Source organism: Littorina saxatilis, linkage group LG2 (assembly GCF_037325665.1).
Source record: "Littorina saxatilis isolate snail1 linkage group LG2, US_GU_Lsax_2.0, whole genome shotgun sequence".
NCBI lineage: Eukaryota > Metazoa > Mollusca > Gastropoda > Littorinimorpha > Littorinidae > Littorina > Littorina saxatilis.
In genome coordinates, this window is record NC_090246.1 from 16137154 (window position 1) to 16162870 (window position 25717).

Sequence of the window (25717 nt, forward strand, 5' to 3'; positions counted from 1 at the left end):
AAACAAACTCTGCCTCATAAATTCAAGATACGCATCACTCGACACAAAGCAAAAACTAAATCTGTAAAGCTTGATGTGTAGAAGTGACGCTTACACATAACTTCAGCTCTTAAGCCCCTAACACATAATTGTGACATACTTTGGTCTTGAGCTCAACAAGGGTGTCCATGCTTTTCAATAATATTAATTTTGTTTTTAAACTGGAATACATCATAAATCATAAGTGCACCATATTTATGCATGGAAAGACAAACGCAAGCTAAATTTACTTTGCCTTTTAAAAAAAGTGTTTCATTTGTGAAATCAAATCAGCAAAAGAATTGCCACCCTGTTCAGAAAGGAGCCATGGCAGCTATCAGTTTGTGAATGGAAGAATGCTCTTATCGCAACTTTAAAATGTCGGGTGGTGTAGATTTTCTTCTGCAATGGACTGATCGTGTCTTTAGATCAGTCATGCTCACAGGAAGACACACATACAACCTGAATGCAAGGCAGAAAAGAAGGCAACATTAAACCAATTATAGGATACTAGCTCACAGACAGACATACATACACTTACTTGTTTAAAACATGTTCTCATTGCATTATGTATTATTACGTTTCAATACGATCAAAGAGTACTGAATGATATTTTATCAGCTGCACAAAAGTAGTAGTGCTTACAAATTTTGCCAGAGAAACAGCATGTAGTGTTCCTTGAATGATGTTTCACTGACTTGCATTTTAATTATACCAGGAATGGAGTTCCACAATAGGGTGCCAGAATGAGAGAGACTTGACTTGTACAGGTCAATTCTGGGGGTTGGGGTAATTACATTGTATAGTTTTCTTGAATTATTTATCCTAAACGCATGGCAAATAAGAAGGCATTGTTAAACCAATGATTCCCACAGACATGGACCCATACAACCTGAATGCATGGCGGGAAAGAAGGCTTCATGAAAACAATTATTCTTTCTCTCAGACAGACACTCATACAACCTAGATGCATTGCGAGAAAGAAGGCATCGTTAAACCATTATTGTTCTCAGAGACAGAAACACATACAACCTGAATGCATGGCGGCCGGCCAGACTGTCCAACGCTGATCGTTCTGATGACGTCAGAGTGCTCAGAGAGTTGTGGGAAAGGTCAAGCATCCTCAGGTCACCATGATTATCCAGATTGACAGGCACTTTCTGGAGTCGATTGTAGGAGAAGTCTAGTTCTTTCAGACGGCGCTGTACACGTAACATGGCAGGATCTGTGAAGAAGAGTTCGTTCCGGGACAGGTCCAAAAACTGCAGCTGATCCACGTTTTGAAACAAGCGCCAACCGCGTGACTTCAAGAACTGCGGGTTTAATCCCAAGTTTGACAAACTCAATTTTGTCAGACTGTCCAGAAAATCAAACATCTGTTCCGTCATGTTGTAACAATAGTTGCCATCCAAGCTGAGTGTTTCCAGATTTTCGAGACCATAAAATGTCATGCGACAGTTGGCAAATCCCAGATAGGACAGGTCCAAAGTCTTTAAATGCTTAGCAGAGGGAAAAGTCCAATTCACCGGCAAGGGATTCAGGTGTGGGAAGATTGATGACATGTTTAGATATGAAATGTTCATAGGAGTTAGAAACCCCATCGTGTATGTGTTCTCATCGTAACCACCATTACGGAAATAGTCTTTGCATCGAAAATCTTGACTGACTAAACACTGAGCTCCTGTGATGGTAAACCTAATCTGATCCTGCAGTGCCAGAGATCGTAAGGGACCATCTGACATCATCATTCTGAGCAAAGTAGATGAATCTCCAATAATCGCATTCATCGAAACATCTATGTGTTCCACGCATCTGAAGAAAGGGGTGTTTTGTACTGTCAAGGCGTTTCCTGCTACTCGCTGAATATTGCAGCTCGACATTGTGAAGTTCATAACACATATGTTCCGTAGGTATCTGGCCGAATGACTGTCGATGACGTGGTAAAACGGCAAGTAATCGCCATTGCCATGCAATTTGATTTCAGTCACAGTCTGGTGCTGGAGGCCGTACAGAGATTCCAGTATGTGGTTGGGAGTCTGAAAGTGCGAGCCCATGAACCACAATCTGTCCAACGCAGGAAGTTCACAGAATGCACACGCTTCAATTTGAAGTGAGCAAAACTGAAAGTTGATGAAAGAGAGTGTCGAGTTTTTAAAGCCCTCGAAGGACGTGTTTAATATACGATTGATTTGACAGTTTTTGCTCAAGTCCAGGGTATGGATAGAGCGCAGAGCTGCAAAGTCCCGCCCAAAGTGCACCTCCCCAAACGTATCGATGGATAACAAAGTCAGAGAGACAAGGTCACTGAACACGTTGTCAGGATATTCACCGTTCGGATCGTCATCGTTGTACTCCAGATGCAGAAGCTGCAGCTGCCCCAGCGAGGCGAAGACCCGGGCCGGGTAGACTGACGACGTCAGCTTCAGTTTGTTGTCAGACAAGTCCAGGTTGATCAGCCTGTCCAGCCCTGTCATGGCACCAGCCTCCAGTCTCTGCAAGCGGTTGGACCCCAGCCCCAGCCAGTTGAGGTGAGCGAGACTGGAGAAGGTGTTGTTGTACAAGACCTGCAGGTGGTTGTGGCCTAGATCCAGGTGACGGAGGTGAGTCAGGTTCTCAAAGACGTCCGTCCCGAGGCTGGACACCTGGTTGTGGTCAAGCAACAGTCGTTGTAGGTGCGGAAGGTTGGCAAATGTCCGGCTGGTCAGTGCGTTCAGGTTGTTATAGCTCAGGTCCAAAGTCTCCAACTCTTCCAGTCCTTGAAACGCGTGCCGGTCTAGTTCCGGCAGATCGTTGTGACTGAGGTTCAAGTGACGTAAGCAGGAGAGACCAGAAAGGGAACCGGAACGCCACTCTAACTGCTGGTTATAACTCAAGTCCAGAAGTATGACGTCAGAGACATCTACGCCGGAGATATCTACGTCCGAGAGTGACGTAACTTGCGTGTCACTGCAGCCCACCAGGGTTCCGATTTGAGCTCTGCTCCTCGACCCGACAAGAAACCAAACCAACACAAACCCGATTCTATTCATCATTTTCATTTTGCACGTTGCTTCTTATGAAGTTTTCTCTCCAAACATGTATGGCTATAACACGATGTATTTCAACATTTCTTTTCGCGAGGGAGGACTGTGTCATAAATTATGAATGTGATCTGGCTGTCTGAACTGAAGTCGTGGCCTTTATACCAAGCAAGGAGGAAGAACGTGCCAGGTAGGAAAGGGACACAGAAGAAGGGGAATTCTCTGCGTGGTTACATCCCAACTTACCACAGCCACCCGGTGACATTGCATTGGGCAGGACAGGAAAAGAGAATGATTTTGTGTTTAAACAAAATACTAGTGTTTCAACATTTGACGAACGCGTTTCAATAGAAGTCATAACAAAAACAATGTTTCAGCCCATGAACGAAGAAGAACACAGACTACAGGGCAGGTACCTGTGAAGACCAGGACCTATAATGTTAGACAGTGAAGTGATGTTACGGTCGTGAAAGTAGACTCACCTTCTAAGGTACTACAGGCTTTTTCTTTTCTCTGACTTTTTAACGCATAATTATATACTGCTTTGGTGTTTACTTACCAAGCCTTGTTTGAGGACAGGATCTTAAGACAAAGGGTTTTATTCCACTGAGGAAAATGGGTTCGAAATGAAGACGTTCAGGTTGAGGGAAACAGTTTGAAAATAATGTGTGTGTATGTGTGTGTGTGTGTGTGTGTGTGTGTGTGTGTGTATATAGGGTGTCTCCAAAAAAAAGTACCCCAAAATAGTGTTTCAGCACGTGACTAGCGCGTTTCAATAAAAATCAGAACAAACACAAAACATGATTGCAGATGTATTTTTTTAAGAGAAAATGTAAAATCAAAAAGGAATTTAAAACTCAATCATCATTAAGTGAAGCAGTTCAAAAGAAAAAAAAACAAATGCTTCTCCTTCTCCTTCTTCTTCTGCTTCTTCTTCTTCTGCTGCTGCGTTTGTGGGCTGAAACTCCCATGTGTATAGCCGTTTTTACTCTGCCATTTAGGCAGCCATACGCCGCTATGGGAGGAAGCATGCTGGGTATTTTCGTGTTTTTATAACCCACCAAACTCTGACATCGATTACAGGATCTTTTTCCTGCGCACTTGGTCTTGTGCTTGCGTGTACACACGAAGGGGGATAAGGCACTAGCAGGTATGCACGTAAGTTGACCTGGGAGATCAACAAAATATCCACCTTAACCCACCAGGCGCGGCCGGGATTCAAACCCACGACCTTCCGCTTTGGAGGCCGGTGTCACGAACTGAAACCTCTGCTGAAAAATCCTTCTCATTGCGGTCAATGCGCATGCGCCAATCTTGGACTTTGACCCTTTGACCGAACGAACCATGGGTTAGAGTAAGGGTTTGGGTTAGGGTTAGGTTGTTCACGACCTCATTAATCTTCCCATGTTAGCGCATGCGCATTGACCGCAATGAGAAGGATTGTTCAGGCAGAGTTTTTAGTTCGTGACACCGGCGTCTTACCACCATGCCATCGCGCCCGTCAAAGCGCAATCAAAACACACACAACGTTTTTGTTAACCGGAGAGCAAACAAAAATATACGAAGCATGCATCCCCTGCAATCGGTGTATGGCTGCCTAAACAGCGGGGTAAAACCGGTTATACACGTAAAAACAGTGTGAGGTTTAGCCCATGAACGAAGAAGAAGAAGAAAGACTACAGGGCAGGTACCTGTGAAGACCATGGCCCCTAGTCTTAAAAAGGCTGTAACTCATATACCTGTCTGTAAAACCACGTCCGTTCGTTAAGTCAGCTAAGTGTAATTTATGAAATCCGGATAAGGCATTACCAGAGTGTCACCGAGCTGTAAAGTTAGAGGACCCATACACCCAATAAACATGCCAGCACTGGCCCAGTTACCAGAAGGTTATATGGCCAATAAATCACTAATGGCCCGGTTCTGTTTTGCCATTACGGAGATTTAAGAAACGAAACGTTGGGACGTTTCGTTTTGAAGTTGTGGTAAACGTCATTATTTCGGGGGTCTCTCGCTGGAAAGGTGAAGGTCAACTGAAACGGAACGTGGAACGTCAAAACGCAGTCACGTTTTCCACCCCCAAAAAACGAACAATATTTCGTCAACTTTTGTGAGTATTTTTGCACACTAACAGTTTTATTTGTTGGCCATTTTATGCATTGCTAGATTCATCAACCCTTTCACAGTCTTTCAGCGCTGAGAATGTGTTCATTGGAGGTAGACAACTGTTGTGAACTGAAATATTTTGAAGGGTGCTGATCCTGGTACATTTATCCAACTTCATGGTGAGAAAGCAAATGGCGAAGCAGAAGTAGGTCATCGCATCGAATTTTTATTCTGGCTTCGTATGTGATCAGGTGCATGAATTGAAAAATGTGAAGCTCTTGTGCGTGCAATGCGAGTATGTCAATCCTTTATTGACTCGTGGAGTTGAAATTATGCCATGCCCAGTCAGCGGATCATATCCTGCCATGCCCGGCCTTTCATTCCGAAACGAAACGTGAATACATCTAAATCTTGTCTGCGGCCTATGCCGTCTCGTTACACGTTCCGTTTCGCGGGGTGACTCATTCACCAAACGAAACGAGCTGCAAAACGAAACGTGCTGTTTCTTAAATCTCGCTATTATAATAATAGGCCATTGCCGGATTTTTATTGGCATTTGTCTTTTGTTATGCGTGGTTTTAAAAACCAAGATATCAAATAACCAAAGGAAAGTAAGTTCTCCTTATGCATATACGACATGTGTAATGGGGTAAGCGAGAGCTATACGGAACCAATCTCCTGGCACCTGAGAGAATAACGAGCATTGAAATGAACAAGCGACTTTCATCCTCAATAACGTATGATCGCCGCAAGCTCATATGCTCATAATTCTCCAAGGCACTCCAACTAACACTTACGTACACAGTCATACACAAGAACCAGTTTTTATTCTCGACCGGACATAGTCCTTAGATCAAGACTGGTTTCAAACAGAACAAACACACAAACGCACACATTGTTACAGGGTCGCCTGGAAAGTATCAGTAAGAATCCCAAACGAAAAGAGGCAGAGCGTTGTTAAGATATCAAAAAAACCAAACGGAGGTAAGCGCTCTTTATGCAAACGACATGTGTAATGAAGTAAGCGAGAGTTATACGGAACCTTTCTCCTGGCACTTCGAGAGAATAACAAGAATTAAAATGGACAAGCGACTTTCATCTTCAAAAAAGGATGATCGCCGCAAGCTCATCTGACAAAACAACAGACGTAAAACATACCTATGCAAATGCAGAAACTGCTTCCAGGAGACCAAAACAAAATGGAAACAGAACAGACTCGGAAAACGTTTATTTACCAAAACCTACACATTTCCGACTATTTATCTGAATACCAAAACATAACAAAATCGCTACTGATCTCCGTGAAAATTAATTACATTAATTACTCTGTTAATTCAAGGGTCTCCTCAACATCATAAACATTCCTTGACAGTATATAAGAGAAAGAGAGAGAGAGAGAGAGAGAGACAGAGACAGAGAGAGAGAGAGAGAGAGACAGAGACAGAGACAGAGACAGAGACAGAGAGAGAGACAGACAGAGAGAGACAGAGAGAGACAGAGAGAGACAGAGACAGAGAGAGAGAGAGTGAGAGAAAGAGAAAGAGAGAGTGTGGGTGTGTGTATGTGTGTGTGTGTGTGTGTGTGTGTGTGTGTGTGTGTGTGTGTGTGTGTGTGTGTGTGTGTGTGTGTGCGTGTGTGTGTGTGTGTGTAAGAGAGAGTGAAAGATAGAGAGAAAGTGCATGCGTGTGTGTGTGCATGCGTGAGAGAGAGAGAGAGTGTGTGTGTGTGTGTGTGTGTGTGTGTGTGTGTGTGTATGTGTGTGTGTGTGTATGTGTGTGTGTGATTGTGTGGTTTGTGTGTGTGTGTGTGTGTGTGTGTGTTTGTGTGTAAGCGAGAGAGAGAGAGAGAGAGAGAGAGAGAGAGAGAGAGAGACTTAGACTTAGACTTAGAACATTTTATTCACATAAAGGGTAGACATTTTAGGCCATAGGCTTAATCTTACAATGTGCCCTTTACATTCACACAAACACATATTCACGCGTGCGCCCGACTAGAATCATAGAAACATCAAACATACAGTAATAATAAATGAGAAAAGTAGTAGAAAATACATGAATGGAACATCAATAAAGCAATTACAGAATGGAACATTAATTACGCAATCACACTTGCGCACTCACACGCAGACGCACAAGGAGGAACACATATAATACTAATAATAATATACACACAACTAAGTGCCATTCAACAAGCACACAATGAGCCTACCAAGACAGGTAGATTTAGCATTATGTAGGCATGCAGCAGTCAATATTTCAGAGTAATAAAATAATTATAATTAACAAAGCTAGCTACAATACCGGCAGCGTAACTTATGAAGACCTCAGTATGTGTTTCCTGAGGGAGGTTTTGAATGCGTTCAATGAACGGCACGTTTGTACATTCGAAGGAAGAGAGTTCCACAGTGAAGGTCCCACGAAAGCAAAGCTAGTTTTGTATAGATCTATGCGAGTCCTTGGTAATATATATATATAGATTTGTTTGACACATAGCGCTCGGAAGCTTTAGTCAAGAATGCATTTAGGTATGGTGGGGCCAGCTCATTGAGCGCCTTGTACATTAGAATTAAGATGTTGTAATCAAACTGCTGTTGAAGTGGAAGAATATTGGCTACCTTCAACTTTTCTGACGTGGACAGATAAGGATTGGTTACAATAAGCTTAGCACCTCTTCTGTGCAAGGAGTTTAGTTTTTTCATTATATTTTCACTGGCACCGCACCATACAGTGGAGGCATAATTAATATATGATAGACAGTGTGCCACGTAAAACATTTTCAGTCCCTCCTTGTCTACAAAGGGTTTTAGTTTAGATAGGAGATGGAGATTGCTTGACAGCTTTTTACAGATATTCTTAACGTGTATGTTCCACCTAAGCTCCTGGTCAACTTCAATTCCTAGTACTCTGTGTGATGAAACCTGTTCTATAGGATCTGAGTGCAGTTTTAAGTTGAGGAGAAGGGGCGCTCTCTGATGTTTCTGTCTAGATGTGACTACCATACTGCTGGATTTTTGGGGATGCAGGGTCATTTTGTTGTTACTACACCACTGTTCAACGTCGTTGATTCCCTGCTGAAGGTCAGCCTCCACTTGAACTATTTTTTTGGACGATGAGTGAAGAGAGCTATCATCAGCAAAAAGCTCACAAGATACATTTTTATTCGTAATATGCAAAGGTAGGTCGTTTATGAAGATACTAAATAAAAGTGGGCCAAGAATGGACCCCTGAGGAACTCCGCAATTTAGAACACCATCTTGTGAATATTGACCATTTAGATATACCCGCTGGGATCTGTTCGTGATGAACGATGCAAGCAACTTAACTGTATCACTGTTGTTTATATAAAACTTTAGTTTAGTTATGAGAATATTGTGATCGACTGTTTCAAACGCTTTCCTCAGATCGAGGAAAACTGCACCAACTAATTTGGAATCGTTGATAGCCGACAGCCAGGTGTCACAGAGACGGACAAGAGCCGTGGAACAAGAATGAAACTTACGAAAACCAGATTGGAATTGGTAAAAAAGATCGTGGCTTTCCATGTGATGGATTACATGTTTATGGATATGCATCTCAAGAGGCTTAGAGAGCACCGATAGAACAGAGATAGGACGAAGGTTGTTGATGTCGCTAGAATCCGATGTCTTAGGAATAGGAATAACTTTAGCACATTTCCACTCCAGAGGGAAGACCTTTGTTTTAATACATAGATTGTACAAGAACGTCAGGGACTCTACTATATACGGAAGTGAAAGTTTTAGAAAGAAGGTACTAATAGTGTCTACGCCCACGGACTTTTTATTCTTGAGGTCAGATATATATATCCCTACTTCATGAACTGCCAGTGCAGGGATAGGGCTCTGGTCAGCAGACCGCAGCCGGTCACTACAGAAACTCTCAAGGAGAGGGTTAGAGAACTCGTTTTGTGTGGCTATAGAATTAGATTGGGTAAGAGAGAGAGAGAGAGAGAGAGAGAGAGAGAGAGAGAGAGAGAGAGAGAGAGAGAGAGAGAGAGAAAGAAGGGGAGAGGTCTTAAAAGGGGGGTTTAATTGTGCATAACATATCAACATGGAAACAAACAATTAACCACAAAAATGTATGTGTTTTAAATGTGACAAAACATACGTCTCTAGGGTTAGCATCGAATTACTTCGACAAAATTTCGTGACACTTACGAACCGCATATCTCGCTACGTGAATGAGTTGCTTAGGCCCCCCCTCCCCCCCAAAAAAATGTCTGTTTACGGTAACCCGACCGACCCTAGTTTTTAGGCCCGACCCTAATCTTTTTTTGGGATCGTCTGAAAAAAAAACCCACCCCGCATCCAAAATAGAGATTTTGCGCTCAAACAGCAGACGACAGAAGGGAGGTAAGCTCAAAGTACTGTTAGGAGTAAAGGGTCGTCACTCGTGTTACTTCCTTTCAAAATGGATGCACGCAGTATGTTCGCCATCTTGAACACGCGGCCAGTACAAGTTGTACTGGCCGCGTGTTCAAGATGTATGTTCGCCACCCGCTAGCTGTAAAGCTTGATAAATGTTGTCATGAAAAGGATGGGGTGAAAATTATCAGTACCTATCCAGCGAGTTTTAGTATCATTAAAAAGAAACAAGTCGCGTAAGGCGAAAATACAATATTTAGTCAAGTAGCTGTCGAACTCACAGAATGAAACTGAACGCAATGCCATTTTACTCGTAGCATCGTCAGGCCACCGCTCATGGCAAAGGCAGTGAAATTGACAAGAAGAGCGGGGTAGTAGTTGCGCTAAGAAGGATAGCACGCTTTTCTGTACCTCTCTTTGTTTTAACTTTCTGAGCGTGTTTTTAATCCAAACATATCATATCTATATGTTTTTGGAATCAGGAACCGACAAGGAATAAGATGAAAGTGTTTTTAAATTGATTTGGACAATTTAATTTTGATAATAATTTTTATATATTTAATTTTCAGAGCTTGTTTTTAATCCGAATATAACATATTTATATGTTTTTGGAATCAGCAAATGATGGAAAATAAGATAAACGTAAATTTGGATCGTTTTATAAATTTTTATTTTTTTTTACAATTTTCCGATTTTTAATGACCAAAGTCATTAATTAATTTTTAAGCCACCAAGCTGAAATGCAATACCGAACCCCGGGCTTCGTCGAAGAATACTTGACCAAAATTTGAACCAATTTGGTTGAAAAATGAGGGCGTGACAGTGCCGCCTCAACTTTCACGAAAAGCCGGATGTGACGTCATCAAAGACATTTATCACAAAAAAGAAAAAAACGTTCGGGGATTTCATACCCAGGAACTCTCATGTCAAATTTCATAAAGATCGGTCCAGTAGTTTAGTCTGAATCGCTCTACACACACAGACAGACAGAGAGAGACACACACACACACACACACACACACACACAGACAGACAGACACACACACACACACACACACATACACCACGACCCTCGTCTCGATTCCCCCCTCTACGTTAAAATATTTAGTCAAAACTTGACTAAATATAAACAAGTCGCGTAAGGCGAAAATACAATATTTAGTCAAGTAGCTGCCATTTTTCAGCAAGACCGTATCGTAGCATCGTCAGTCCACCGCTCATGGCAAAGGCAGTGAAATTGACAAGAAGAGCGGGGTAGTAGTTGCGCTAAGAAGGATAGCACGCTTTTCTGTACCTCTCTTTGTTTTAACTTTCTGAGCGTGTTTTTAATCCAAACATATCATATCTATGTTTTTGGAATCAGGAACCGCCAAGGAATAAGATGAAAGTGTTTTTAAATTGATTTGGAAAATTTAATTTTGATAATAATTTTTATATATTTAATTTTCAGAGCTTGTTTTTAATCCGAATATAACATATTTATATGTTTTTGGAATCAGCAAATGATGGAAAATAAGATAAACGTAAATTTGGATCGTTTTATAAATTTTTATTTTTTTTTACAATTTTCCGATTTTTAATGACCAAAGTCATTAATTAATTTTTAAGCCACCAAGCTGAAATGCAATACCGAACCCCGGGCTTCGTCGAAGAATACTTGACCAAAATTTGAACCAATTTGGTTGAAAAATGAGGGCTTGACAGTGCCGCCTCAACTTTCACGAAAAGCCGGATATGACGTCATCAAAGACATTTATCCAAAAAAAGAAAAAAACGTTCGGGGATTTCATACCCAGGAACTCTCATGTCAAATTTCATAAAGATCGGTCCAGTAGTTTAGTCTGAATCGCTCTACACACACACACACACACACACACACACACACGCACGCACACACACACGCACGCACGCACATACACCACGACCCTCGTTTCGATTCCCCCTCGATGTTAAAATATTTAGTCAAAACTTGACTAAATATAACAAGTCGCGTAAGGCGAAAATACAATATTTAGTCAAGTAGCTGTCGAACTCACAGAATGAAACTGAACGCAACGCAACGCAGCAAGACCGTTTCCTCGTAGCATCGTCACTCCACCGCCCGTGGCAAAGGCAGTGCACGTGGAATTGACAAGAAGAGCGGGGTACTCGTTGCGCTGAGAAGGATAGCACGCTTTTCTGTACCTCTCTTCGTTTTAACTTTCTGAGCGTGTTTTTAATCCAAACATATCATATCTATATATTTTTGGAATCAGGAACCGACAAGGAATAAGATGAAAGTGTTTTTAAATTGATTTCGAAAAAAAATGTTGATAATAATTTTTATATATTTCATTTTCAGAGCTTGTTTTTAATCCGAATATAACATATTTATATGTTTTTGGAATCAGCAAATGATGGAGAATAAGATAAACGTAAATTTGGATCGTTTTATAAATTTTTATTTTTTTTTACAATTTTCAGATTTTTAATGACCAAAGTCATTAATTAATTTTTAAGCCACCAAGCTGAAATGCAATACCGAACCCCGGGCTTTGTCGAAGAGTACTTGACCAAAATTTCAACCAATTAGGTTGAAAAATGAGGGCGTGACAGTGCCGCCTCAACTTTCACGAAAAGCCGGATATGACGTCATCAAAGACATTTATCAAAAAAATGAAAAAAACGTTCGGGGATTTCATACCCAGGAACTCTCATGTCAAATTTCATAAAGATCGGTCCAGTAGTTTAGTCTGAATCGCTCTACACACACACACACACGCACACACACACACACGCACACACACACACACACGCACGCACATACACCACGACCCTCGTTTCGATTCCCCCTCGATGTTAAAATATTTAGTCAAAACTTGACTAAATACAAGTCGCGTAAGGCGAAAATACAATATTTAGTCAAGTAGCTGCCATTTTTCAGCAAGACCGTATACTCGTAGCATCGTCAGTCCACCGCTCATGGCAAAGGCAGTGAAATTGACAAGAAGAGCGGGGTAGTAGTTGCGCTAAGAAGGATAGCACGCTTTTCTGTACCTCTCTTTGTTTTAACTTTCTGAGCGTGTTTTTAATCCAAACATATCATATCTATATGTTTTTGGAATCAGGAACCGACAAGAAATAAGATGAAAGTGTTTTTAAATTGATTTGGACAATTTAATTTTGATAATAATTTTTATATATTTAATTTTCAGAGCTTGTTTTTAATCCGAATATAACATATTTATATGTTTTTGGAATCAGCAAATGATGGAGAATAAGATAAACGTAAATTTGGATCGTTTTGAAAATTTTAATTTTTTTTTACAATTTTCAGATTTTTAATGACCAAAGTCATTAATTAATTTTTAAGCCACCAAGCTGAAATGCAATACCGAAGTCCGGGCTTCGTCGAAGATTACTTCACCAAAATTTGAACCAATTTGGTTGAAAAATGAGGGCGTGACAGTGCCGCCTCAACTTTCACGAAAAGCCGGATATGACGTCATCAAAGACATTTATCAAAAAAATGAAAAAAACGTTCGGGGATTTCATACCCAGGAACTCTCATGTCAAATTTCATAAAGATCGGTCCAGTAGTTTAGTCTGAATCGCTCTACACACACACACACACACACAGACAGACAGACGCACATACACCACGACCCTCGTTTCGATTCCCCCTCGATGTTAAAATATTTAGTCAAAACTTGACTAAATATAATAAAAAGAAGACAAGTCGCGTAAGGCGAAAATACAATATTTAGTCAAGTAGCTGTCGAACTCACAGAATGAAACTGAACGCAATGCAACGCAGCAAGACCGTATACTCGTAGTCCACCGCTCACGGCATAGGCAGTGAAATTGACAAGAAGAGCGGGGTAGTAGTTGCGCTGAGAAGGATAGCACGCTTTTCTGTACCTCTCTTTGTTTTAACTTTCTGAGCGTGTTTTTAATCCAAACATATCATATCTATATGTTTTTGGAATCAGGAACCGACAAGGAATAAGATGAAAGTGTTTTTAAATTGATTTCGACAATTTAATTTTGATAATAATTTTTATATATTTAATTTTCAGAGCTTGTTTTTAATCCGAATATAACATATGTATATGTTTTTGGAATCAGCAAATGATGGAGAATAAGATAAACGTAAATTTGGATCGTTTTATAAATTTTTATTTTTTTTTACAATTTTCCGATTTTTAATCACCAAAGTCATTAATCAATTTTAAAGCCACCAAGCTGAAATGCAATACCGAACCCCGGGCTTTGTCGAAGATTACTTGACCAAAATTTCAACCAATTTGGTTGAAAAATGAGGGCGTGACAGTGCCGCCTCAACTTTCACGAAAAGCCGGATATGACGTCATCAAAGACATTTATCAAAAAAAATTTAAAAACGTTCGGGGATTTCATACCCAGGAACTCTCATGTCAAATTTCATAAAGATCGGTCCAGTAGTTTAGTCTGAATCGCTCTACACACACACACACACACACACACACGCACATACACCATACCCTCGTTTCGATTCCCCCTCGATGTTAAAATATTTAGTCAAAACTTGACTAAATATAAAAAAAAAGCCGACCTACCGATCCTATTTTTTCACCCTATGTTACCGTAAACAGACCTTTTTTTGTGGCCTTATCAGTCATTGTGCTGTTGCCGAAATACAAGTCTTTTTCAGTCTAAGCCTGATCTAGATGGATATATTGTATCAGATGTTATTAAAATGCATAAAGAGTTGACATAATGCCAAGTTATGGTTTTTAACTGAAAACATTAACAAATAGGGCGTTGAGAATCATACAATCAAAAGAGGCCTGTGGGCAGAACCTGGAGTTTACGGAACGAAAACTATGCACAGACACAATATTTCAAAATGTCCCTCATAAAAACTCATCAACAGACTTTAATTGTGTGTCTGTGTGTGTATGTGTCTGTCTCGACTTAACAGCTTATTGCTGGGAAACTACTGGGCGCAGTTCGTTCAAAAGTTGATACACTAACTTGATAATAGGTCCGATTGATCGTATTAAAACTTCATAATGTTACCTGGGACCTAAATGCGAAATAAACCACAAAAACGACTTGGCGGTGGGAGGAATTCACAGGGAACAACAGCCAGCCAGCGGGTGGTTTGAGCACACATACGCTGCGTGTGCCAGTTCGCGTGCTGCGCGACCTAATTTTATGAACGAGCAAAGTTAGCACTGCAGGAATTTGAGTTTAGATCAAAAGGGCTCGATGTTTCAAGCCATTACGATCTAAAGTCAAACACCTGTGGCGCACAGGGGTGAAAGGGAAGCCAGCCGGCTTCTTACCTCTTGGAACGCGCTGTCTCGCAAACCTCATAACATGCTCTGTGTTGTGTGTTAATGAATTGCTCACACTCGGGCTCCAGTCCTACTCCAGCATTACTTAATCCAGTAAATAGAGCTTGTCAGTTGTTGTTTTCTAGTCATTTTTACTGTTTCGCAAACCATTATAACATGTTTTCCATTATCACCAGCTTTGTAAGGGACGGTACCTGCCATTACAGCAACTTCAAAAATGCCCATGATTGCCTCCCTTACGCCGTTCTTGTACATGACTGTGTGCATTTAATTGCACTGCATACCCACAGTTACTTTTGTTTGAATACTTTTGAGGAGTGCTTTTGTGCTTTTGTTCACTCACTTTGCTTCACAAGACAAAAACTTTCATACTGGGTGAAGAGTACTCGGGTCCAGCGCGAGCGTTTTTTTTATACTGTACCCTAACTCAACAGTTAAACCAATGAACATGAAGGGCTTGTAAGTGTATTTACTATGCCAGTGAATAATCGCACGCGAAGCCAGTTTAACTTGTTGCACACGAACATTGGTGGATCAAATCAACAAGGGCCCAGGCTGTGTTTTAATAAAAGAAGGGGTACGGACACATGTTTTGTTTGGGCTACATGTGTTGCAAAGTATTTGAAACGGCGGTTTTACTGTATATACAGCGGTGCCTGTGTTGAAAGGCGAATATCATTTGGACCAGCCATGAGTGTTGGAACATTGCACGCGGGGTATCTTGACCGGCACATTTTAGAAGAAATAATAATGAAAGTAACAATAAAAGGTGTTTTTTCAAGCGAGGTGTCCGCGATCTGCATGGAAGAGTGTACATATATATATCTACAGCGCTCGATCTGTTTTTGTGTGTATGTGTGTGTGTGTGTGTGTGTGTGTGTGTGTGTGTGTGTGTGTGTGTGTGTGTGTGTGTGTGTGTGTGTATATATATGTGTGTGTGTGTGTGTGTGTGTGTGTGTGTGTGTGTGTGTGTGTGTGTGTGTGTGTGTTTATGCGTCCTTGTAATAAAGAGTTCAGTGCAGTTCAGTTCAACTCGTTAAATTAGATTTCTTCGCTGAAATTATTGCCTAAGAAACGCTACTTCCTCGCCACACTCGCCAAATCTAGCGTCTAAGAAACGGAGGACTGGCTGAACAAGAGCAGTACACAACATTGAAAGGACGAAGGCCCAGCGAGCCCGCCTGCTTCTGTGATTTAGGTCAGCACGTGTTTTGCGTGGAATTGTGTATTATCATCGCAGTCACGTAGGCAGTCTCTGGTTACACGCCTTTTAACAGATCGAGATGATATGCAGTGCCTTGGCATTGAACTTCTACTTAATGTGTCTGTTGGTCGGTTGGTGTGTTTTTATAGTTTTGATTGACTGATTGTTGGCTGATGTATTTGAATTCAGTTATAATTTTTAGTTTTATGATCGGTGGTGTGAATATTTGCATGTGATGTGAAAGTAACCGCTGACTGAGTCGCATAAGGCAGTAGACATAATTCACGTCGATGTTTGCATTCTGTGATCTTTATTATTACAATGACAATGTTTCGTTTATATGTTTAGGGCATTTTAGGCCCTCCGCCTAAAAACATCTTTGCCTATGTGTATTGTTTCTTTCCCGTCGCGATATAACCTTGAATGGTTGAAAACGACGTTAAACACCAAATAAATAAATAAATAAATAAATAAACTGTTTCTTTGTGTTTTCTGAGTTTATTGCTTTTGTCTGGAATAACCTCTTGTTGACACAAACAGGGCTAGGTTGTCCTACCATCAGACTAATCTCATCTGTAAGAAGGAAACATTTGTGTACGGGCTAACATTCGTTTGTGTTAGGATAGAAAGAAAGACTCATGCCAAGCATGTTGAATCAACACACACACAAACACACACACACACACACACACACACACACACACACACACACACACACACACACACACACACACACACACACACACACACACACACACACACACACACACACACACACACTTTGAACCACCAGAAAAACAGGTCATGGTTGTCTTTCGCTTTAATTTGGTCAAGTTCCACCAACAAATCTCTCATTTGCAAGCACGCCGAAACAGACAGAGAAATGAAGCACAAGGGACGCAATTTCTATTGAATGAAAGTACGATTCTGTCCTTGAAACAATCCAAAATAACAATTCTGATAAGTGGCTTGTACGCTAGGGTAATTAAAAAAATTACAATACCTTAATCAGAAGAGAACAGAATATTAATGCATATCAATATAACAAAAGAATATTTATGAGCTTCGAGTATAAGAAACTTTAAATGGATGTTTTTTTCTTTTTCTTAACCCCAATGGATTCTACTCCTGGAGCTTACCATACATCACACACACATTTGACTCGATCTTATTTTTTTCTCACCGTACAGGATGGAAACAAAAAGAGAAGATTAAATGAAGAATTACACATACACCTCTTCATACAAAATGTTTACATGAAAAGGTAATCAATCAAGAAATGAAAAAACCAATTGTAAACAATCTTCAGAGCAAAAGAGCATCAAATCCACAGAGTCCTCAAAAACCAATTAAATACACAATTATCCGCGGCTAGCTAGGACATTCAGTTCAGATTGCTGAACATAAATGATGCATACCCGCGCCATAAGGTTCAGCAACCCTAATCAAAAATCTGAAACGCAATATTTATGAATTCGTCACGTTAATTCATGGAACTGCTAGAATAACTTTATTTATAAATGTTTATATTGATCAGGCATTGCGTTCTATGTTACTTATCCATATGGATCTTACAACAAATTGTTTAATTACACTATGACTAAGGAAAATGGGTCCGAATAAGGATTTTTATGTTTAGGAAAAAGTTTGAAAATTTACTTCGGCCACATTTCGCACAGGTCTCCATCTCTTTTCTTCTCGTTAATAGCAGTGATGATTCAAAAGGTAAGTACAATTTGTAATTAACTGATCGCTCATTCGTCCCACACCAAACCAAACACCAACACGAATCTTTCTCTTTACGCTGTCTATCCATTTAGTCCGACATTAGACGGACATGGGCCTACACATATCTCACACAAGGTAACAGACGTCATTATTTGAAGTAAAAACTCGCCATCCTAATGCACTCTTTCCTGTCTTTACCTGTTTAGATGAATAGAATCCACTTTTTCGTCACACCTTGTTATGAATCTTAACACAATAAAACTATTTCAAGGTAGCATGTACACACACAGTTATTGTAATAATTCCAATAATAGCGTATCATAGGTGTCGCTCGGTAAAATGTTGAAGAACTTCGAGTGAATTTCACACTATGGGAAGTTCACAAGTACTGACAATGTATTTGTTATCATTGTTTCCCTGATTTTGAGCAGCGCAACATGCGTAGAGCGCATCAAACATGAGGCATAATAACGAATAAATCCCCGAAAGCGACGAATGGCGTGCCTGCATGGCGGAGTGAAACGGTCGTACACTTACAAACCCTCTCGTGCAAACACATGAGTGAACGTGGGAGTTTCAACCCATGATCAAAGAAGAAGAACAGATATAGACTTTGTGATGTGTAAATCTCCTGCAAAACATCCCCTACTTTAGTATTAAATCCCCCGAAAGCGGCGTATGGCTGCCTGAATGCCGGGGCGAAACGGTCGTACACGTGCAAACCCACTCGTGCAAACACATGAGTGAACGTGGGAGTTTCAGCCCATGATCGAAGAAGAAGAACAGATATATACTCTCTGATGTGCAAAAAGCATCGTCTCCCACGCGTCAGGTATTGACAGTGTGGTGTTGTCAGTGTTCTGTAGTAATGAGGTCAGCCAGTGTCTTCCACACGCGGTGCTGTGGCGGCGTGTCTCTGTGCACGTGCAGTATGTTCCTCTCTGGCACCATGCGCAGCAGCAACTGCAGCGAGGGCATGGTGGGCAGGACGCGCGGCTCCTCCAGGAAGACGACGATGACACGGTCCGGCATGGTGTCCGTGATGCTGCGCTGTGCCTGCTGGACCGTGAAGCCGCACGCCCACTCGTCCTGAGAGAAGTCACGCGTGACCAGCAGCAACACCTGGACACACAATGCACATCCTCTCTATGAATTGTTCAAAGGTATAAACATATCACACCCGAAAAAAAATTATGTTAATGTATTTTTCAATGTTTTGTACTTGTACAGTCGATAAACTTTACTTTTACTGTCAAAAAACTCCTTTTTTTCTCGAAGATGCCAGTTCTCATTCAACAACATAGAGAGATCACTACACATAATTATGTATGTGTTATGCAAATACTCAATGCACAAAGTCGTATGTGATCTGAAACGAAAGTGTTTATTGGATCAGAAAATGTCATTTGAAAAGCGAACATGTGACGGGTTTTCAGCATATCATTGGCACAAAAAAAAAAAGTTTGCACCAGACACATGAACATAATTCCATTAACCTCGTTTACATTGGTATCACATTATGTCGTATCGTATGTTGTTGTTGTGTTGTTTTTAGCTATGTACACACACAATGATTTGTAAAGTGAGAAAAAAAGAGGAAACATCTATTTGCCCCTACCCAGCAGCATCCATGTCCATAAAGTATTTAGCATTTTTTAGTTCACTTTGCGTCGACCGCTAAAGAAGAAGACGAGTACACTTTACATCGACCGCTAAAGAAAAAGAAGAGTACACTTTACATCGACCGCTAAAGAAGAAGAAGAGTACACTTTACATCGACCGCTAAAGAAGAAGAAGAGTACACTTTGCATCGACCGCTAAAGAACAAGAAGAGTACACTTTGCATCGACCGCTAAAGAAGAAGAAGAGTACACTTTACATCGACCACTAAAGAAGAAGAAGAGTACACTTTACATCGACCGCTAAAGAAGAAGAAGAGTACACTTTACATCAACCGCTAAAGAAGAAGAAGAGTACACTTTACATCGACCGCTAAAGAAGAAGAAGAGTACACTTTACATCGACCGCTAAAGAAGAAGAAGAGTACACTTTACATCGACCGCTAAAGAAGAAGACGAGTACACTTTACATCGACCGCTAAAGAAGAAGAAGAGTACACTTTACATCGACCGCTAAAGAAGAAGAAGAGTACACTTTACATCGACCGCTAAAGAAGAAGAAGAGTACACTTTACATCGACCGCTAAAGAAGAAGAAGAGTACACTTTACATCGACCGCTAAAGAAGAAGAAGAGTACACTTTACATCGACCGCTAAAGAAGAAGAAGAGTTCACTTTACATCGACCGCTAAAGAAGAAGAAGAGTACACTTTACATCGACCGCAAAAGAAGAAGAAGAGTACACTTTACATCGACCGCTAAAGAAGAAGAAGAGTACCTTTTGCATCGACCGCTAAAGAAGAAGAAGAGTACACTTTACATCGACCGCTAAAGAAGAAGAAGAGTACACTTTACATCGACCGCTAAAGAAGAAGAAGAGTACACTTTACATCGACCGCTTAAGAAGAAGAAGTGTACACTTTACATCGACCGCTAAAGAAGAAGAAGAGTACACTTTGCATCGACCGCTAAAGAAGAAGAAGAGTACACTTTACATCGACCGCTAAAGAAGAAGAAGAGTACACTTTACATCGACCGCTAAAGAAGAAGAAGAGTACACTTTACATAGACCGCTAAAGAAGAAGAGGAGTACACTTTACATCGACCGCTAAAGAAGAAGAAGAGTACACTTTACATCGACCTCTAAAGAAGAAGAAGAGTACACTTTACATCGACCGCTAAAGAAGAAGACGAGTACACTTTACATCGACCGCTAAAGAAGAAGAGTACACTTTACATCGACCGCTAAAGAAGAAGAAGAGTACACTTTACATCGACCGCTAAAGAAGAAGAAGAGTACACTTTACATCTACCGCTAAAGAAGAAGAAGAGTACACTTTACATCGACCGCTAAAGAAGAAGAAGAGTACACTTTACATCGACCGCTAAAGAAGAAGAAGAGTACCCTTTGCATCGACCGCTAAAGAAGAAGAAGAGTACCCTTTGCATCGACAGCTAAAGAAGAAGAAGAGTACCCTTTACATCGACCGCTAAAGAAGAAGAAGAGTACACTTTACATCGACCGCTAAAGAAGAAGAAGAGTACACTTTACATCGACCGCTAAAGAAGAAGAAGAGTACACTTTGCATCGACCGCTAAAAAAGAAGAAGAGTACACTTTACATCGACCGCTAAAGAAGAAGAAGAGTACACTTTACATCGACCGCTAAAGAAGAAGAAGAGTACACTTTACATCGGCCGCTAAAGAAGAAGAAGAGTTCACTTTACATCGACCGCTAAAGAAGAAGAAGAGTACACTTTACATCGACCGCTAAAGAAGAAGAAGAGTACACTTTGCATCGACCGCTAAAGAAGAAGAAGAGTACACTTTACATCGACCGCTAAAGAAGAAGATGACACTTTGCATCGACCGCTAAAGAAGAAGAAGAGTACACTTTGCATCGACCGCTAAAGAAGAAGAAGAGTACACTTTACATCGACCGCTAAAGGAGAAGAAGAGTACCCTTTGCATCGACCGCTAAAGAAGAAGAAGAGTACCCTTTGCATCGACAGCTAAAGAAGAAGAAGAGTACCCTTTACATCGACCGCTAAAGAAGAAGAAGAGTACACTTTACATCGACCGCTAAAGAAGAAGAAGAGTACACTTTACATCGACCGCTAAAGAAGAAGAAGAGTACACTTTGCATCGACCGCTAAAGAAGAAGAAGAGTACACTTTACATCGACCGCTAAAGAAGAAGAAGAGTACACTTTACATCGACCGCTAAAGAAGAAGAAGAGTACACTTTACATCGACCGCTAAAGAAGAAGAAGAGTTCACTTTACATCGACCGCTAAAGAAGAAGAAGAGTACACTTTACATCGACCGCTAAAGAAGAAGAAGAGTACACTTTGCATCGACCGCTAAAGAAGAAGAAGAGTACACTTTACATCGACCGCTAAAGAAGAAGATGACACTTTGCATCGACCGCTAAAGAAGAAGAAGAGTACCCTTTGCATCGACCGCTAAAGAAGAAGAAGAGTTCACTTTACATCGACCGCTAATGAAGAAGAAGAGTACACTTTACATCGACCGCTAAAGAAGAAGAAGAGTACCCTTTGCATCGACCGCTAAAGAAGAAGAAGAGTTCACTTTACATCGACCGCTAAAGAAGGAGAAGTGTACACTTTACATCGACCGCTAAAGAAGAAGAAGAGTACACTTTGCATCGACCGCTAAAGAAGAAGAAGAGTTCACTTTACATCGACCGCTAAAGAAGAAGAAGAGTACACTTTACATCGACCGCTAAAGAAGAAGAAGAGTACACTTTACATCGACCGCTAAAGAAGAAGACGAGTACACTTTACATCGACCGCTAAAGAAGAAGACGAGTACACTTTGCATCGACCGCTAAAGAAGAAGACGAGTTCACTTTGCATCGACCGCTAAAGAAGAAGACGAGTTCACTTTGCATCGACCGCTAAAGAAGAAGAAGAGTACACTTTACATCGACCGCTAAAGAAGAAGAAGAGTACACTTTACATCGACCGCTAAAGAAGAAGACGAGTTCACTTTGCATCGACCGCTAAAGAAGAAGAAGAGTACACTTTGCATCGAACGCTAAAGAAGAAGAAGAGTACACTTTGCATCGACCGCTAAAGAAGAAGAGTACACTTTGCATCGACCGCTAAAGAAGAAGAAGAGTACACTTTGCATCGACCGCTAAAGAAGAAGACGAGTACACTTTGCATCGACCGCTAAAGAAGAAGACGAGTACACTTTGCATCGACCGCTAAAGAAGAAGACGAGTACACTTTACATCGGCCGCTAAAGAAGAAGAAGAGTACACTTTGCATCGACCGCTAAAGAAGAAGAAGAGTACACTTTACATCGACCGCTAAAGAAGAAGAAGAGTACACTTTACATCGACCGTTAAAGAAGAAGAAGAAGAAGAGTACACTTTGCATCGACCGCTAAAGAAGAAGAAGAGTACACTTTACATCGACCACTACAGAAGAAGAAGAGTACACTTTGCATCGACCTCTAAAGAAGAAGAAGAGTACACTTTACATCGACCGCTAAAGAAGAAGAAGAGTACACTTTACATCGACCGCTAAAGAAGAAGAAGAGTACACTTTCCATCGACCGCTAAAGAAGAAGAGTACACTTTACATCGACCGCTAAAGAAGAAGAAGAGTACACTTTACATCGACCGCTAAAGAAGCAGAAGAGTACACTTTGCATCGACCGCTAAAGAAGAAGAAGAGTACACTTTACATCGACCGCTAAAGAAGAAGAGTACACTTTAGATCGACCGCTAAAGAAGAAGAAGAGTACACTTTGCATCGACCGCTAAAGAAGAAGAGTACACTTTACATCGACCGCTAAAGAAGAAGAAGAGTACACTTTACATCGACCGCTAAAGAAGAAGAAGAGTACACTTTGCATCGACCGCTAAAGAAGAAGAAGAGTACACTTTGCATCGACCGCTAAAGAAGAAGAAGAGTACACTTTGCATCGACCGCTAAAGAAGAAGAAGAGTTCACTTTACATCGACCGCTAAAGAAGAAGAAGAGTTCACTTTACATCGACCGCTAAAGAAGAAGAAGAGTACACTTTGCATCGACAGCTAAAGAAGAAGAGTACACTTTACATCGACCGCTAAAGAAGAAGAAGAGTACACTTTACATCGACCACTAAAGATGAAAAAGAGTACACTTTGCATCGACCGCTAAAGAAGAAGAAGAGTTCACTTTACATCGTCCGCTAAAGAAGAAGAAGAGTACACTTTACATCGACCGCTAAAGAAGAAGAAGAGTACACTTTACATCGACCGCTAAAGAAGAAGACGAGTACACTTTACATCGACCGCTAAAGAAGAAGACGAGTACACTTTGCATCGACTGCTAAAGAAGAAGACGAGTACACTTTACATTGACCGCTAAAGAAGAAGACGAGTACACTTTGCATCGACCGCTAAAGAAGAAGAAGAGTACACTTTACATTGACCGCTAAAGAAGAAGACGAGTACACTTTGCATCGACCGCTAAAGAAGAAGACGAGTTTACTTTGCATCGACCGCTAAAGAAGAAGAAGAGTTCACTTTGCATCGACCGCTAAAGAAGAAGAAGAGTACACTTTGCATCGACCGCTAAAGAAGAAGACGAGTTCACTTTGCATCGACCGCTAAAGAAGAAGAAGAGTTCACTTTGCATCGACCGCTAAAGAAGAAGACGAGTTCACTTTGCATCGACCGCTAAAGAAGAAGACGAGTTCACTTTGCATCGACCGCTAAAGAAGAAGAAGAGTACACTTTACATTGACCGCTAAAGAAGAAGACGAGTACACTTTGCATCGACCGCTAAAGAAGAAGACGAGTTCACTTTGCATCGACCGCTAAAGAAGAAGAAGAGTTCACTTTGCATCGACCGCTAAAGAAGAAGAAGAGTACACTTTGCATCGACCGCTAAAGAAGAATAAGAGTACACTTTGCATCGACCGCTAAAGAAGAAGAAGAGTACACTTTACATCGACCTCTAAAGAAGAAGAAGAGTACCCTTTACATCGACCGCTAAAGAAGAAGAAGAGTTCACTTTGCATCGACCGCTAAAGAAGAAGAAGAGTACACTTTGCATCGAACGCTAAAGAAGAAGAAGAGTACACTTTGCATCGACCGCTAAAGAAGAAGAGTACACTTTGCATCGACCGCTAAAGAAGAAGAAGAGTACACTTTGCATCGACCGCTAAAGAAGAAGACGAGTACACTTTGCATCGACCGCTAAAGAAGAAGACGAGTACACTTTGCAGCGACCGCTAAAGAAGAAGACGAGTACACTTTACATCGACCGCTAAAGAAGAAGAAGAGTACACTTTGCATCGACCGCTAAAGAAGAAGAAGAGTACACTTTACATCGACCGCTAAAGAAGAAGAAGAGTACACTTTACATCGACCGCTAAAGAAGAAGAAGAAGAAGAGTACACTTTGCATCGACCGCTAAAGAAGAAGAAGAGTACACTTTACATCGACCACTACAGAAGAAGAAGAGTACACTTTGCATCGACCTCTAAAGAAGAAGAAGAGTACACTTTACATCGACCGCTAAAGAAGAAGAAGAGTACACTTTACATCGACCGCTAAAGAAGAAGAAGAGTACACTTTCCATCGACCGCTAAAGAAGAAGAGTACACTTTACATCGACCGCTAAAGAAGAAGAAGAGTACACTTTACATCGACCGCTAAAGAAGCAGAAGAGTACACTTTGCATCGACCGCTAAAGAAGAAGAAGAGTACACTTTACATCGACCGCTAAAGAAGAAGAGTACACTTTAGATCGACCGCTAAAGAAGAAGAAGAGTACACTTTGCATCGACCGCTAAAGAAGAAGAGTACACTTTACATCGACCGCTAAAGAAGAAGAAGAGTACACTTTACATCGACCGCTAAAGAAGAAGAAGAGTACACTTTGCATCGACCGCTAAAGAAGAAGAAGAGTACACTTTGCATCGACCGCTAAAGAAGAAGAAGAGTACACTTTGCATCGACCGCTAAAGAAGAAGAAGAGTTCACTTTACATCGACCGCTAAAGAAGAAGAAGAGTTCACTTTACATCGACCGCTAAAGAAGAAGAAGAGTACACTTTGCATCGACAGCTAAAGAAGAAGAGTACACTTTACATCGACCGCTAAAGAAGAAGAAGAGTACACTTTACATCGACCGCTAAAGATGAAAAAGAGTACACTTTGCATCGACCGCTAAAGAAGAAGAAGAGTTCACTTTACATCGACCGCTAAAGAAGAAGAAGAGTACACTTTACATCGACCGCTAAAGAAGAAGAAGAGTACACTTTACATCGACCGCTAAAGAAGAAGACGAGTACACTTTAC

The 25717-nt window shown here is 41.0% G+C and overlaps 1 protein-coding gene across 2 annotated transcripts in view; it reads right to left on the minus strand.

Moving 5' to 3' along the window:
* LOC138958319 (insulin-like growth factor-binding protein complex acid labile subunit) overlaps window positions 1-25717 on the minus strand; it is a 51952-nt gene that overhangs the window by 7488 nt on the left and 18747 nt on the right. Inside the window, exon 1 of one of the 2 annotated variants that reach the window (XM_070329431.1) lies at window positions 1051-3359. The exons of the other annotated variant lie outside the window; for it this stretch is intronic. Coding sequence (XP_070185532.1) covers window positions 1051-3056 — 2006 coding nt within the window. The 5' untranslated portion in view covers window positions 3057-3359. Of the gene's footprint in view, window positions 1-1050; window positions 3360-25717 lie in introns of those variants that run through there. 2 annotated transcript variants of the gene reach the window in all.